Source organism: Arachis hypogaea, chromosome 3 (assembly GCF_003086295.3).
Source record: "Arachis hypogaea cultivar Tifrunner chromosome 3, arahy.Tifrunner.gnm2.J5K5, whole genome shotgun sequence".
NCBI classification, from domain to species: domain Eukaryota; kingdom Viridiplantae; phylum Streptophyta; class Magnoliopsida; order Fabales; family Fabaceae; genus Arachis; species Arachis hypogaea.
The window spans coordinates 14,945,007-14,961,553 of NC_092038.1; the positions used below are offsets into that span (position 1 = coordinate 14,945,007).

Here is a 16,547-nt window from a genome sequence, read left to right on the forward strand (position 1 = left end):
TACAGGATAATGGAGAGAATGAATATTATGTAAATCATAGGATTCGACCAGGTTGGTCAAAATGGCGGAGTGCGTGTGATTTTATATGTGACAAAAAAGTACCTTTAAAACGTAAAGGTAAATTCTATTGCACTGCTATTAGACCGGTTATGCTTTATGGTACAAAGTGTTGGGCAGTCAAAGGGGAGCACGAATATAAGTGTAGCAGAAATGAAGATGTTGAGATGGATGAGTGGTCATACACGATTGGATAGAATAAGGAACGAAGTTATAAGAGAGAGAGTTGGAGTAGCACCTATTATAGAAAAGATGGTAGAATCACGTCTCAGGTGGTTTGGACATATAAGAAGAAGACCGACAGAACACCCAGTCAAGAGGATGAATGAGATAGAATATGGACAATGGGTGAAAGGCAAAAGAAGACTTAGGATGACCATTCATGAGGTGGTCAAACAACATCTACATGTAAATAGTTTCTCTATAGACATGATACATAATAGAATTCAATAACATCGTTTGATCCATATAATCAACTCTACCTAATAAGAAAAGACTTCATTGTTGTTTTCTTTTGATGAGGAGGGCCATGAGGCGGGTGCCGGCATTAGGGGAAAAGACGAGGGAAGAGGAAGGGGTAGTGAAAGGTGGTTGGGGGGGAGGATGGGGAAGGAAATGGAGCAGTAGTGTGGTGGTGTTGGTGATGGTCAAAGAAAAAGGAAGGATGAGATAGATGGAGGGAATGGTGATAGTGGAAGGAATTGTGGTGGCAAAGAAGGATGGAAGGCAAAAGGAGGAAAGGACAATTAAATTACTAGGTTAGGATTAGGGAAAAAAGACGAAAGAAAAATAGTATTTACGAAATTATAAACAAATTTAATAATTAATCATTTTTATATAACAAAACTTATCTTATATAGATATAACTTTAGTTTTAATTTCTTATGATCAGTTTTATCAAACATCTGAATCTTTCATGATAAAAAAATATTATTTACTCTACTATAAAATTTATTATATATGTTTTAAGAGTTGTATAAATTATTTTATAAGTAACTATAAAACTCAAAATTCCTTTATTATTATTCTAGTTATCCAAAAAATTTGTATAAAAAATTTATAGTATTAATTTTTCGCACATTTTGCGGGTGTAAATCTAGTTCAATTTATAGTTATCCGACTACGACGACAATAATAATAATGATAATAATGATGATGATAATAATAATAATGATAATAATAATGATGATAATCAACGATGATGTTGATGCATTTAAATTAATCCAATTAAGGCAACAGAGTCAATTTGATCCCTTTCAATTTTCTTGCTTCAGTATTGCTGTCTGTTTTCTGTACACAATTTGAGGATTATTTTGCATGGACTTGTTCACCCATTTGCATCGGCAGTTATTTGCCGCAAACGTTTCATAACATGGGAGAAAGAAGGGCGTCTTGTGGGATCACTACAGCATGAAACAAAGTTTTGGGATATCAATTGAAAAAGTAGAGGTACAAAATGCACAAGATGTTGCAAAACGTGCATGAATCTGTTGCAGTAAGATAATTTGTTTATTCAAAAAAAAAAAGAATTATGATTTGTTTAATCTTACGTATCCCAACAGAGCTCAATCAACGCAGTCACTAGAGGATTTACATGGCTTGGAATCTCTAGTCTTTGGTCCATAAAACCAACAGCTGCAACAACCTGCAATAACAGTATTCTATTTGTGAAATAAAGCATAAATATATGATTTGAATTTTGATGTATACATTGAAGGGGCAGCCCAGTGCAAAGTATCCCACGTTGCGCAAGGTCTGGAAAATGGTTGCACCCAGAGGAGGAGGAGGACGAGGAGGAGAGGGGGGGAGGGGGGGATGTATGCATCCTAAAAAAAAGGACCATGTCAGAGTAAATAATCTAACCTGTGAAGGATTTAACTGTCTCCATGGCTGTTCCAGGGTAACTAGTTCCCACAATATTACACCAAAGCTGAATACATCGCATTTTTCATTTGATGGTTTACCTAGGATGACTTCTGGCGCCATCCATTCAGGCTGATCATTTTCAGAAGGCAGGAAGAAGGATTAGAATGTGAAACCAACAAAGAATTTTTTATATGACTTATTAATGCAATCAAAGAACACTTTTTATTTTCAGTCAATGAATAGAACTTACTGTCCCAGCGGCGGTTTTAGATGAAAGGAATGTATTTGCCTTTGTACGTGAAAGGCCAAAGTCAGCTACCTGGAGTAAATATGACAAAAGTGAATGTCAATAGATACATTTTATTCATAAGTTTGAGCATTTGGACTTCGTCATTGTTACAACGGGTGAATAACATTAATTATTAGGTTCCTGCACCATCCAAGTGTAAGTTTGTTTTTAAGTGCCAACAGGGGAACAGCTAAGTTTGTTTTTAAGTGCCAACAGGGGAACAGCTAGATGCCCTTTCATTCATTTAGTATTATGACAAGGATTGGGATGTATCCTCAAATTCTTGCTTGAATTAATGTGTGTGTGTGTGTGTGTGTGTGTGAGAGAGAGAGAGAGAGAGAGAGAGAGAGAGAGAGAGAGAATAACAGCGAGTATACTGTCCTAGCATAGCTGTAAAGTAATCAAAATGTAGTGCCAATGGGGCAACACGAAGATGACCATTTCATCCATGTGACTGTTTGGTAACAAATGGTTTAAATTCATGTAGTAAGCACTCAGAATTCCTTGCAACTGTTAGAAGCTTTATGGATCTTGAGAGGAATGAAAAAAGTCTACACTACCAAAAGTTTCAACTGAAAACGATGTTAGGATCCAGCTGCAAGGTACGGGACTTGAATCCCACAAGGAATGTACTAAATTCCAATGTGGTGTTTTAGTGGGTTTGGGCTCTCCTAGCACAATAGTTAGCTAGCTTTATGGTAGGGTTCTCGAAAGTTTATAGTAATTGGCATCACAAAAGTTTAAGAGAGATGGCAACTATAGGTGGCTGATCAGTATGGTGGAGTAAAATCGGATTGCGAGAATTCGTCAACCACTTGAGTTCTCTGAGAGGGTTGGTGCAACCCTATTGTAGCTATGTGACCCTTCTTGGAGTTCAAATAATTTGAGTTTCAGCCTGCTGGTTTGCATCTGGAGTGAGGAACTGGAACCATTGAATCTAAGAAAGGTCTTAGATCATTAACAGTTACAGACACGGTAAAGACTATTAAGGAATTGAAACTCTCCATCAACATCAGTACTCATGCAGGAGAAGAGGCTGTGTGGGGAAGTAGAGAGTATTTAAAATTCTCCGTAGTATGAGAGAAAACATCTACCGCGATTAAAATGAGGTAGTGAGCAAACAAGGAACCAACTCCGTGTCTAGCAATGCAAAAGTAAACAGGTGTTACTTAGGAAAAGAAAAAAAATGGGAGAGTCCAGCCATGTCAAAATCCTGCAAGTAAACCTAGTCCAGTCAGCTTAGAAGGATCCTGATGGATAGTTTTGTGTTGGTTGGAGATGACACAGGAGCTAATGTAACATTAGTTTCTGATTCGTTGTTATTTGAAGCTTATGTTGTATTATCCTGCAAAAAATATTATCCTCTTTTGTTGTGAGTCTACCATACGCCCCAGCACATCAAGAGATGGGAAATGAATGCTCAAATGTTGGTATGTGTGATCCCTCAAGTCTCAGAATAGATCCTTTCTCGCCACAATTAATGCTGGCTCACAGCTTTAAAAGTATCCAATCAGCAAGAGCACTCTCTGCAGCCAACAGAAATCACAGACATCAATGACCAACTACATACACACACCTGGGAGCACCATTTCCAGAAAGCTTCTTTGTACACTCAAGTTTTTGGGACGAGTATAAAGATATTGCTGCCGTGGATCATGACACAGCTGCTTTTGAGCAAATGTGAAACATGGTTCACCTCCTACATTTTGATGGCAACACCATGCAGTATGGCCATTTGGCAACCAGGAATGTTACTTGTGACGTTCAATTATTTTTATGCAGTTTACTTTAAATCATGACAAACCCGTTTTTCTTTATGTTTCTCTATTGAAAATTCTAAATTTCATTTATCATAGGAAACACATGGATACCTATGGGTACCTATCTCTGAAAATAAAAAATGTTTACCAATGTGGCAATGACAGGGCAGAAGCCTGTTAAAACTCCATCAATGAAACCAATAAATGGTTTACTAGCAAAGTTCCACATTGGCTAGAGGCATGACTTAAGAGCTAATTTAACGATTGGTGTTAGAACACGGATATAGGATGGTGTTACATACCATGCCAATTAGAAATTAGGGATGTAATTGTAATCGAGGAACTATGGATTAGGGTGGGTTTTGTAACTAACTTGCCTATCTGGTAAGTGAGCGACAGAGTGAGCTCTGTGTTATGAGAGATAGATGGGAACTATAAAGGGTTATAGGGAACTAGTGAGAGGGTATGGAGAAAGATGGGATGAGCTAAGGCTAGGAGTTAATCAGGTCTCTCGAATTCATTAATACCTTTGTTGCACTTTCCTTTCCGGAAATAATAATACAGATACATTGGGACATTGGGCGATATCTCATTGGTACCACTCCAAGAGCATATCCAATACTCTATTTCAGTCTACCTAATGATGTTTTTTACACACTCCAAATCTTTGGTCTTGGGCATTAGAGATGTATGTTAATTCTGGCATTGGCTTAAGGTGTGGCCTGGCTGCATAATCACTTGGGAAATCCTCTCCTTAGAAGCTGCTCCTAAGGTCAGCACTAGATCTTGCTTTAATTGTTCAAACTTTAAAGTATCAGAAAAATCTAAGCAAACTGCAGAAAAACTTGTCAACAACAGTTACCTTGACAGTGTATGTATTGTCAACCAAAAGATTTGGGGACTTCAAATCTCCATGAACAATGGGAGGTCTCATTTGATGGAGATAATTCATTCCACTTGCCTAGACAAAACATATAAGTATCACACAAAGTCTAATCTGCAAATGACAATGCATTACTTTCTCGTAGAAGCAAAAAATGACAAAAGACAACTAGCAGCTTTGATCAGTGAAGGTGTACCACATCATAAGCCATGCTTAAACGACGCATCTCACTGAGTGATATTCCAACACCAGGCATGCGCAGAAGTTCATACAAGCTGCCTCTGCAAAAAAAGGAGAGTATTTGTTTCATCTATTTCAGCCTAAAATATATCCAACCAAGGGCATAAATGAGGAACAATACAAGCATATCTGGTACAAGAAATTAATGTACCTTGATAAATATTCTGTTACTATAGATAACCTTGGGGGTTGAAATACTGCACCCATCAGAAGTACAATGTTTGGGTGCCGCATGCGCTTCATTAGGGAGACCTATAAAATGAAACAGGATACTGAAGTGTAATCACACACACAGAGAGAGAGAAGACCCTTTACATACCCAGAGAGAGCGAGAGAGAGACATACCCACATCTAAACAGATAAAACTGGATATTATGACATACCTCCTTCAGAAACTCTTCTATTCGCTCAGAATCAAAATCTTGCACCTTAAGAATCTTCACAGCAACATCCTAAAAGTTTATACTGTTAGCATATAATATTGGCATCATTAAACACTTTCAACGAGGAAAGAACAACATTAAAACATGAAATCTAGAATGATACTGAAATTAATGAGTATCATATTTGCACAAACAATTAGTCATGCACTCCTGCAATTTCTGCAGTATTTTCACTTCAAAACTTAACCTTAGTGGTTAGCAGTGAATAAGAATAGATTATACTATATTTTTGACAAGCTGAGCATGATTAACATCTATGCTCTAGGTTGAAGGGGAGTAACACCCTATCCAAACACGAAATGGATTCTGCTTTCCAAAGAATCACTACAAAAAAAATCACCTTTTTTACAAGCTTAATTTTTTTTTATAATCAAACAAACCAGAATCATCTCCAACCTAAACAGTAAAACATTAAATATGGAACGATTAGAGAGCAAACACTGAAAGAAAATAAATCCTTACAGAACCACGCCAATCTGCACGAATGACAGTTCCAAATGACCCTGGAAAACAGTTATAATGCCTTATTCTATTGTTTGACAATACCTTTTCTAAGATATGCAGAATGCTTCAGCAGAATCAGTAATATACTGTATAATATTTAGTTTACTTTAAACAATGTAAACAATATTTTATTGGTGAAATCCTTTAAAAAAAACCTACCATTAGATTAAAGGTTCATATCTTAGTACAATTTTATATACTACAAAATTAACAACAACAACAATAATATTTTACTGCACAAAAAATAAGAGTTCTCTGATTACATTGGTATTGATGTACAGGTTTTTCAAAATTTAACACAAATGAATTATAAATGATCACTATAAATGGTTGAACCAATAAAAATTATATCTTTTAGAAAATTATTGCAATAAGTTGCACCAAATCTGACACCAATGTAATTCCATCCTATCACTGCATACTAGGAGATTAATGTCAATCTTAAATCAATTGATATTGTATACAGTTGAAGACCAGATCGATATTGAACATCTTTGAAGGACTAATTGAAGCTATAATACCGTTAAGGACCAATCGTATATATATAATGAATGATGCTTCATATACAGTACCTGCCCCAATGTTCTCCTTCAGAACAAGTTCACTCCATGTTATATCTAGGTCCTCCACACCAAGATCAACTACAGACGGGTTTGTTTCAGTAACGGAAACGTAGTCATCTGCACTAAGGCCTGCAGATGAAGGCATATCATATGGTAACGTCTAATTCCATTGCATGATAATTTCTAATAGAACACAACTAAACTTTGTCCAATTTGATGGGATTTTCTACATTAAATTTAATGGCATTGTAGTGTCTTGTTATTGTCATGTTACATTCATTCCTTTAACTTTTAAATATCTTTCATACTATCACCTATGGTTTTTATAAGTTCCCCTCTCTTTTAATATTGGAGTACTCTACTAGATCTGCATCTCCTATGAGTGTCCAAAAGCATTTTTCCCATACATGCCAAAATAAGGTGGGACTAGTAAAAGCACGTCAAAATTGTTTATAAAAGCAAATTGAAAAAATGAATCATACGTCATTCCACTTATGATCTACTCTATGATAAGAGATAGCTCGATCTTTCAGCAGGTTAGGTAAATTAAACACCAAATAACCACAATGTGGGTGGATTCTATGGTGATTATCATTATGGTGGATATGGTGGCTATGAAATTTTCATAACACTTAAAAAGTGCAATTAAAATTAAAGTTAGATTTTTTTTTATTATTTATCAACAGTATTTAATTTTATCACACTTTTTACTTTTTTTATTTTTAAATTAAAAATGTATTATGAAATAGTAAAAACATGTAACCTTAATTTTAGCTACACTTTTTAAGTGTTGCTTGTTACCTAGCTCAATGGCTTGATAGGTTACTAATTATAGTAGTGGATCAGTTAGTTAACTTGCAAGTAGCTATAGTTAGTGTGATTAGTTGGTTCACTTGTCAGCTGGTACGTTAGTTACTTTTCTGTTCAGTTTCTGTTTTCTGTTAGCATCAACTTGTTGTATATAAGGCAGAAGCTCAGGTAACGTAAACTGAGATTTTCGATTTGATGAAATCCAAGCTCTATTGCTGATCTTCGTATCTGGTTTCTCTCTCAATGAGTCCACTCTTGCTCCTCTCACACCTTCTACATTGTCAAAATTTCATAGCCACCATAATGATAGCCATTATAGCATTTACCTTACATGTGATCTACTCTAAAAGGAAGTGATAGACCATTCTTTCTTTCTTCTTTTCTTCAAGTTAGTAAAGATGGTTCATGCTTACCCGATGCAACTAGGTGGTCATTCCCATGGGCATAGTGTGCACTAGAAGTTCTAGTTTCTTTTACATCCATTCTGTCACTAAGATTAATTTTACCACCTGCATGATGCAAATCTGAAATTTTAGTAATGTATCGCCAAAATTATTTTGACAAGATGTAGATCCAAGCAGGAAAAATAAGAATTTCAATAGAAATAAATTTAACTTCTTTTACAAAAATTGGTTTCTGAAATTAAAAAATGGTGTATTGAAAAATTAAATATCTTAATACTTTCAATATTTATTATGTTAAAAAAGTTTGAACTCTGAATCCTAAACCAGTAAAAATCTTTAAAAAAGTAACTATGATTAAAACTAAAATATCATTTATTTGTATTATATTTAGCTACATTACGTTACATTTATTTAAGTGGTACATATACTTTCCATTTTCTTTATATTTATTATATATATATTATTCCTAGTTAGAATTTACTGTTAAGTTTGTTATGAACATAGTTATTAAGTGAAAAAAGTAAAGATAAATTAAAAAGTAGAGAAATGATTGAAATAGTGAGGATAATTTTTTAAATATTTTTTAACTTAATTTAAAAAGTCATGATGAGTCTCTTGATATTTTATATTTTAACATAAAAAAAAGAAAGAATAAGGAGAGAATATTAGAAAAAGACGGGAAAATAAATTACATTGTCAAGTTGTCAAAGTATTGGTAACAACAACAACAACAACAACAACAACAACAATAATAATATCAGAAAGAAAAAAAAAAGAAGAATGCTAGGGGGCCAACACTTTTAGTGAGAAAAAGGCGAGAGTTGGCTAGTGTTAGTTCAAAAGTAAGACAAAAATAAAGAAAAAGTATTGGTCACCTAGAATTTCTCAATAAAAGTTAAACCCGAAAGGTAGGACTCTTGATATGGAGTCTTATCCATAACAATAAAATATTTTTCTATTTGGAATGCCTGGATACATATGAAGAAACCTCTTGTTTTGAGTTGCTTTATTAAATAAAATACAATACTTAGAATTATTTGTACATATAACTAATGAATTGTAATGAAATTTTAAAGGAGCAATGAACATAGTTAGAAAATTTAATGTGAGAAATCATAGATTTTATACAAGATTAATTTTCTTGATATCATTCTCTATGTTGTTATAAAATTAGTTTCATGCTTACATAGTAAGCTTTTTTTATGGAGAAAAAAAAAAACTTAGATGTCATTAATTCATCATAGAATGACTTTCATTTCTCCTTTTATATATTTATAAATCATGCTATATGATTATAAAAATCAGCCACCAAATCAACCACTCTTATAGAGGACATATTGAAATGCAAATAGACATAAAAAATGAGTTAAACAATACATGTATTTATATAAAAATACATGATGGCTGATTTTTGGCGTGCATATAACATTGTTGTTATAGGTAGATTCTTTAAGCTTAATGTTGGATTGAATGAATAGATACACAAAACAAGTTAGGGCTGAGGTGGTGAAAGTTAGCTTCAAGTAGTTTGGCCATAACGTAAAGAAGTCCTATAAAACTAACCCTAGTAAGGAGAGTAGATAAAATGAAGGTTTAAATGTAATTATGTACAGTAGAATATCTATGCATAAATGAGTTAAGATATTATAGGATCTATTATGATACAGTAGTTAAATGTAATTATGTACAGATTCCTTTTTCAAGTTCTATAAACTAGTTTCCGCTTCGTAACTAAAACTCATGGAATTTTTTATTTTGTCTTTCTCTCCTCTCACATTTAAGTATTTAACAAAGCACAAAACGAATATGAAAAGAAGAACCTAATTAAGCCTTCCAAATCCTTTTAGACCCTCTATAATACTTTTTAATATTTCATACAATAACAAAATGCATGCGAGATGTGAAAATTCAAATAGATATACTAAAGACACACGCAACAGAAACGAAGAAAAAATAAAGGAAAAAAAGAAACAGTAGTTTTTAGTAAAAAAATGGCAAACAAAATACTTCCTCCCTTTTCTATAGAAGTTAGTGCCAGTTGATAATTATACTAAATGCATCTGAAGAGAGAAAATAACCTGATGTTGTATCAAATATATGGTGCAATCCTTGACTGTCCAAGAAAAATGATTGGGCTAATGTCTTAGTATATTCAGCTGCTTCAACTGTCTTGAACTTTGGGTGACATAATGGTGAAGAGACCACCATTGATGATGCAGAGTTCAGCAAAGAGTCAGGCTGGCACATTGACCCAGGCCTTTCAACTAAATCAATCATATACTCCCTAGAAAGGTGTACACAGAAGTATATTGTTATTATTATAATTGAACCTTTTTTCGTGGTTATTTCAGATAACAAAATCATGCCTGGCAGATTCAATGCAGAAGGAAAAACAAGCAGCAGCAGCAGCAGCAGCAGCAACAACAACAACAACAAAGCCTTATCCCAATAGGTGGGATCGGCTAGAAGGAAAAACAAGCAATTGATATAAAAGTTTACAAAAGCTATTATAGCAAATAAAGACTATTGATCTGATTAGAATTGTCTAAGTTTATTCCATAGGCAATTAGGACAACTCTTTAGTTGGAGCGTAATGCACGCACCTTTAATGACAAATTTTCTTACAAGCGAGTTTTGTGGGACAGGATTAGACATCTAGCATCTTTTTGGTGTAATGCTGATGATTTATATAGAAAACTTTCCCTCTCAAATAAGTTGGGAGATTTGAAAGCTATGCCTTATAGATAAATCTTTTGTTTTGTTTTGATTTTCTATCCTTTATCCCCAATTTGTATTATCCTTCTCCTCATCTTAAGAAATTCTCTTTTTATCCCAACCAAAAAAAAAGTATCTAATGTATTTCCTATTGTTTTCTAGGTTCTCATGTGTATCACTTACCTAAAGATGTTGAAATTGTGAAACAGGTGGCTGAATTGTTTAGGCTCACCCAATAAGTTCACCACTTGAATATGGACACCAACCAACACTTTACGTAATGCAATAAGAAACACAATTTACATTTACAGGGACAATAACAAAGATTTGAACTATTTTTTACAGCTCTTATTGTTCCAATTCTATGCCTTCTACTATTTGAAGTGCCATATTAATCAACTGGTAGCAAAATTTGCTTTTGCATACTTGGGTTTGCCCTGCTACCTTATATCAATTTTCTTTTTCTAGTTTTGCAGGTTTAGGGAGAATAAAGGATGCCACATTTTTTGTAGCAATGTGCCATATATGCCACTACTTGAAGTATTTGGTTGCAGCCTAATTCTCACACCTTCAGTGATAGATTTTCATGCAAGCATGTTCAGTGGATAAAGATAAGCATTTTGAATCTATTTGGTGTAAAGCTCACAATCTTTTAAGATTACTTTCCTCCCAGATTTGGTTATATTTAGACATCAATTGCACCTTAAATTGATGGTAATTTTAATACTATGAAGGAGCAAGTCAATGTGAAAATCTTCCAAGGATTAATTTGAAGGCCAAGTTGACAAACCTTTTTTTCTTCCCCAAAAAGTTGAATCAAGAAGCATTTTGATCATCAGATAATATTGTTATTAAAACCCAAAATAAGCTAATCCAAATATGAACCACAGCAAGAAATAATAAGAATTAAAAGTCATTCGAAGTTTTCACGCAAATTTTAGTTAATGACCAAACCTGTCAGAATCAAATTGCACTATGCATGAAGCGCCAACATCCCTGCTACAATACTTGCATCCCTTAGCAATTCGGCATGGTAAGTCAATTAAGTCAGCTAACACCTGAAATTTAAATTGTTAATTGTGGATATTAGGTCCCCAAATGCACCATGTCACCAGAATTCAAATTAACACTAACTATGAAAATTCTTTATTAAAAACTCCAAATTGCTTAAACATAACAATGAATGGAATGAAATAAGAATTATAAGAAAAATGTTTATAATCTTATTGATATTGAGGACAAAAGAATGCACATACCCAGAAAATCAATCAAAATAAAAATTTAAATAACGTGCAATACTTTAAACAGCAATGCTCGGTGAACACAAAGACCAACAGCTAAGCTTCCAATCGGAAGAATGACAGAATTCAGGCAGCTCTTTAGTTTTTGGGCGCACTCCTTCCACTGTGAGCCTAAATTTTCCTTAGTTGAACGTCCACCACTTTCAGGGAGAAAAAGAATATATATGTAAAAGAAAATAAAAGGCTTGTCAGGACAATGGCAATGCAATTGTGAGTAACGGAAATATTTTCCTTGTACTTTTCCAAATGGAAGAAAGATGAACCTCACCCCATCCTACTATAAACAAGATTTGCAACCTGAACAGCTGCAAATTTTGGAGAATTCCAGCTACTTGAAAGACTGACTACTCTACTTTGCAGGTCTCTCAAACCAGGATCTTTGGATTTATCAATAGCAACCACTACAATTGACGAGTCATCGCAAGGTTCTACTGACATCAGTGATTCAAATGAAGGAATTATACCAACATCCTGCAGATCAGAACTTATCGACCATGTGTAAGCATCCACCCCATGGATTAGGTAGAAGCCATCGAGAATTTTGTCCGAGTATTGCAAACAACCATTTACCTGCCCATTGTGAGAACAGAAAATAACTGATTAATTCCAGATATTAATGACAGATTTAGGTCAAGACAATTGAGCAATTCCTTAGATTAAGATTTAAAGCAGAAAAGGAAAAAAAAGGTTAATATAAACTGTTAAGTCACTACTCAAATTACTAATCAACATTGAACTTTGTCACACCTAATTAATGAAAAGAATCAACAGAATCAATTTACAGTATATTTCTGGTAAGAATACCGTATTAGAGCAGGAGGTGTATGACTGAACAGATAATTTTTGACAGTGCCCTTTTATTTTTAAAAACAGTTTCCTCGCTTAAGCTAAAAGCAGGCCATTATTGCATTTTTGGACCAAATTATTTGTGCAATCATGTAGTTCGTTAATATACTTCCTATTATAGGCTGTGACAGATATTAGTGTGGTTAATTAGTTCGAGTAACATAACAGAAGCGGTTATGATTCATCTTCTCTCTTCAACATATATAAAGAGAGTATGACTTAGATATGTATGTGGCATTCTCTTCACTTACACAATAGCTCCTATTCTAATCACTCTTCTGCAACTGTGGCTTTCTTCTTTTTCTCATACTCAAGTTCTTAATAGAACTCTGCATCTCTAGGAAAACGTACACAAATGAAATAAAATCACTCTAGTATGGAGTCTATAAATTATGTGTTTTAATCATATAAGCCATAGATGAAGAAGAAATTAGCAGAAGTATAAAAGGTGTGAAGCAGGGAAATTTTGTCATATATTTGAAATTAATTTAATTTCTGGCATTATTTAGATTCACTTCATTTATTATTTGATCTAAAAGAGCCTGTCAAATACCACACTCCTACTTTTCAAAACAATCCTTCTGTTGTATTTAGTTTGTGTTTGAATTTGCCTGGGGTATTCAATTTTTTTCAAAGAGGGCTTTTCAATTTTTTTCAAATAATAATAATAATAATAATAATAATAATAATAATAATAATAATAATAATAATAATAATATAATGAGAATTGTTTTTATATCAACCAGTTCAGTAGATTGAATGTTGTATGTGCAAACTCAGAAATAATTCCAAAATAGTCATAGTGGGCCTTCAGAAATAGTTCTAAAATGATTATAATGGAAAATCTAACATGTACCTTCAGGCTTCAGGCTAGGAAAGTTGTTTACTCGTAACCCTAATAGCATATTTTTCAGTTTGCATGAACTTTTGCATAGACCTTCATTCTCCATATTTATTTGTCTTATGTTGAAAAAATTTTTTTTTTTGTAGTCAACAAGGATCGAACTCTAGACCTTTAAGTCAAAGAAGCTCTAATACTATATCATAAAACTATTTTTCTTAAAAATTTAAACCGATAGAAAGAAGCACATGAATAATTATATCTCTAACATATATCATTTAAAATATATACATCTATATTTAAAAAGAGAAATGTTAAGGGTCAACCCCTTTTATCAATTTTAGCCAACAGGCAACAGGCCAATATCTTATTTTTTATGCCAATAACTTTTGCAAGAGTTGGCCAGTATTGGCCAAAATAGCATTTCTCATTTAAAAATGCAGCTTGACGGACAGATGGGCCACTTTAACAATCTTTGGTGGCTAATTTTCTTATTTCCAAAAACTAACCATGAACATGACGAGAGAAGTTACAAAATGGTAAAGAAAAAAATACATAAAATAAAATTTTAAAGAAATGTGACTTAATCAGCACGAAACCCTACGGATGCTAGTAAATAGTAATAATAAAAGATATCTTCATATATTTGAAATTTATATATTATACTTTTAGTTATTTGGTTAACTATATACTCGGATGATATCGGACGTATGATCCTCCACCAAGCCACCCATACAGCTATCCTCCTATTTCCCCAAATTTAAAGTTATGAGGAGTGCTAGGAGAACAATGACTATCTTGAACAACATGAACAACCACCAATCAAATACAAGTACACTACACCCTAATTTAATGCTACTCATTAAATTTACTCTTTTAACCCTATTAATTCACATTGTTTACACATTGTTCAAGAATGTTATTAGTTACCTATACTTTTCCTAAAGTTATTCATTCACAAGAAGCATAACAACAATAATTAGGTAAATTCTATCCAACCCTCTAAGGTAAGTTATCCTGGTTATTAGATGAAATTAGTTGACTTATCTATGATTAACTTTAATTACTCAAAATTCAACCCAACTCCACTATCAAAATCTCACTAAGCTTGAAGGGAATGTACTGAAGCACATATGCACAGCCTACGGATCTCATGACTATAACACAGTTCGTGCTGGACGAACAATCAGAGCACCCTGAATCGTGCTGTGGCAAATTCGTCTGCTCTTCGGTTAACAAGGAAGTTTAATTCATTTCCTAATTGGCTTTCATTTCATTTCATTTATTCTATTATCTGATGATGCATCGCACTTCGCAGGCAGGTATCGCCAAACTCATTGAACTTGCTAGAGAGACTAACGTTCAGGCAATTATATATAAATCTTGCTTGCATTTCATTTTCATTTCAATTTCAGTCTCATTTCATTTATGTTCTTTTGGTGCTATGAACACAAAAGGGTGAAGAGCAAAAGAAATTGGATCTGCTTTTCAATAAAGTCTTTATCAAGATATGATAAGCCAACTAATTTCATTCAACAATCATAAGACATGTCACAGTAACTTATTTTTTATCCTATTATTTTAGAAAAAGTTGGATAGAATTCACTACTAATAATATAATAAAAATTCCAAGGGAAAAAAATAGACATTAATACCCAAAAACGATGCGACATTGCCTGGGCCGAATCGGAAGAGGTGGGTTGCAAGTCAAGGAAATTGGGATTGTCGGAAGAAGCAGACTGCGAAGAGAGGCGAAGTGCCAGCTGGAGCTGAAGCTGATAGCTCTCCTCAATCTGCTTGGCCCAGCTCTTGATGGAGTTCGACGAAACCTGCTGCTGTTCTTCGTCAGGCCCATCCATGGAGTGATGGAGATGGAGTATGGCTATCTGACTGTCAGGGGGCAGGAGCGCCACCATGCATCTCTTTTTCGAAAACTGTGCCCTTAATCTTCCAAATCCAAACACAGTCACAAACTACTTCACCGTTTGTTTTCCACTTTTCCTGGATACTGGGTAACCGGTTTTCACTGCCATTAAAAGTGGTCTTTTTAAAAGCTTGTTTAAAGGTGCTGCCTCATTAAAATAAAGGATAAATTATTCCTTAGTAAACATTGATAATTATCTTTTTAACTGAAGTTATGTTTTTTTTGATATTTGATAACAGTATTATTTTTATCATTTCTATTAAATATATTTTTTTTTAATTTTAAAATTTTAATTTCTTTTAAATCGAATCATCATTTCTAGTTAATTAGGTTAAGATTTTAAACTTGTTCTTACGTTTTTAATCTTTAATTTTAATGAACATAACTATCAATTCTTTAACTCTCTTTTTTTTAAGATTTTTTTTATATTAAAAAATATTATATTCGAAAAAAAGTAAGAGAGTATAAATTTATACGACAGATATAAATTTACATCATAAATAAAATTTTTATAGATAATTAATGACATGAATAATAAAATAATTAATTAATATTTGAGACGAATATAAATATTAAAATATTTATTTTATTTTGTTTTATTATTATCTGAATAATAATTTAATATTTTTAAAGACAATATAATAATTTAGAAAGATGTTTACGTATGCCGATATCTTTTTTAAAATATGGTATTCCAACAATGTTAACCATTTAGATATAATAATTAAGAAAATACAAGGTCCAAATTTGGCAGACGAACATGAAGGCTGGGTGGTGCATGTAGACATGCAACTGTTTTTTCCTTTAACAAGTTTTGTAAGATTGAAGTTGTCAGCTTGTCCTTCTAGACAAATTTTAAAAGTCATTTTTTTCAGCCGCCATATGTAATATGTCTTGGCTGAGCTACACTTAGAACAATTCTATAGTATTTTTTGTTTGATGTTTAATTTTTGTCTAGATTATTTTTTATAATAATTTTAAAATATTTAAAATTTTTTAATTTTTATATTTTTAAATTTAAAATTAATTATTTTACCTATTTTAATAATTAGATAATACTTTTTAAACATTATAGCAAACACCCTACACTAAATGGCGTTA

The 16,547-nt window shown here is 33.1% G+C and overlaps 1 protein-coding gene across 2 annotated transcripts; it reads right to left on the bottom strand.

Annotated features, from left to right (window-relative positions):
- Window positions 1-1,198: 1,198 nt before the first annotated feature.
- Window positions 1,199-15,577, bottom strand: LOC112789637 (serine/threonine-protein kinase CTR1). 2 transcript variants are annotated; one of them, XR_011879552.1, is made up of 16 exons: window positions 15,178-15,577; window positions 12,104-12,405; window positions 11,834-11,975; window positions 11,489-11,592; window positions 9,898-10,103; window positions 7,829-7,924; window positions 6,615-6,734; window positions 6,001-6,041; window positions 5,479-5,547; window positions 5,247-5,347; window positions 5,052-5,136; window positions 4,835-4,933; window positions 2,174-3,738; window positions 1,921-2,052; window positions 1,608-1,702; window positions 1,199-1,460 (listed from the first exon to the last, which is right to left on the bottom strand). XR_011879552.1 is itself a non-coding variant. In XM_025831603.3 (16 exons), exons 1-16 carry the CDS (start codon window positions 15,436-15,438, stop codon window positions 1,385-1,387), a joined length of 1,998 nt encoding a protein of 665 aa, XP_025687388.1. In that variant the 5' UTR covers window positions 15,439-15,577; the 3' UTR covers window positions 1,199-1,384. The 2 variants fall into 2 exon arrangements, 1 of the variants encoding a protein (XP_025687388.1); XM_025831603.3 differs by having other exon boundaries at window positions 2,174-2,242.
- Between the last annotated feature and the right edge of the window lie 970 nt (window positions 15,578-16,547).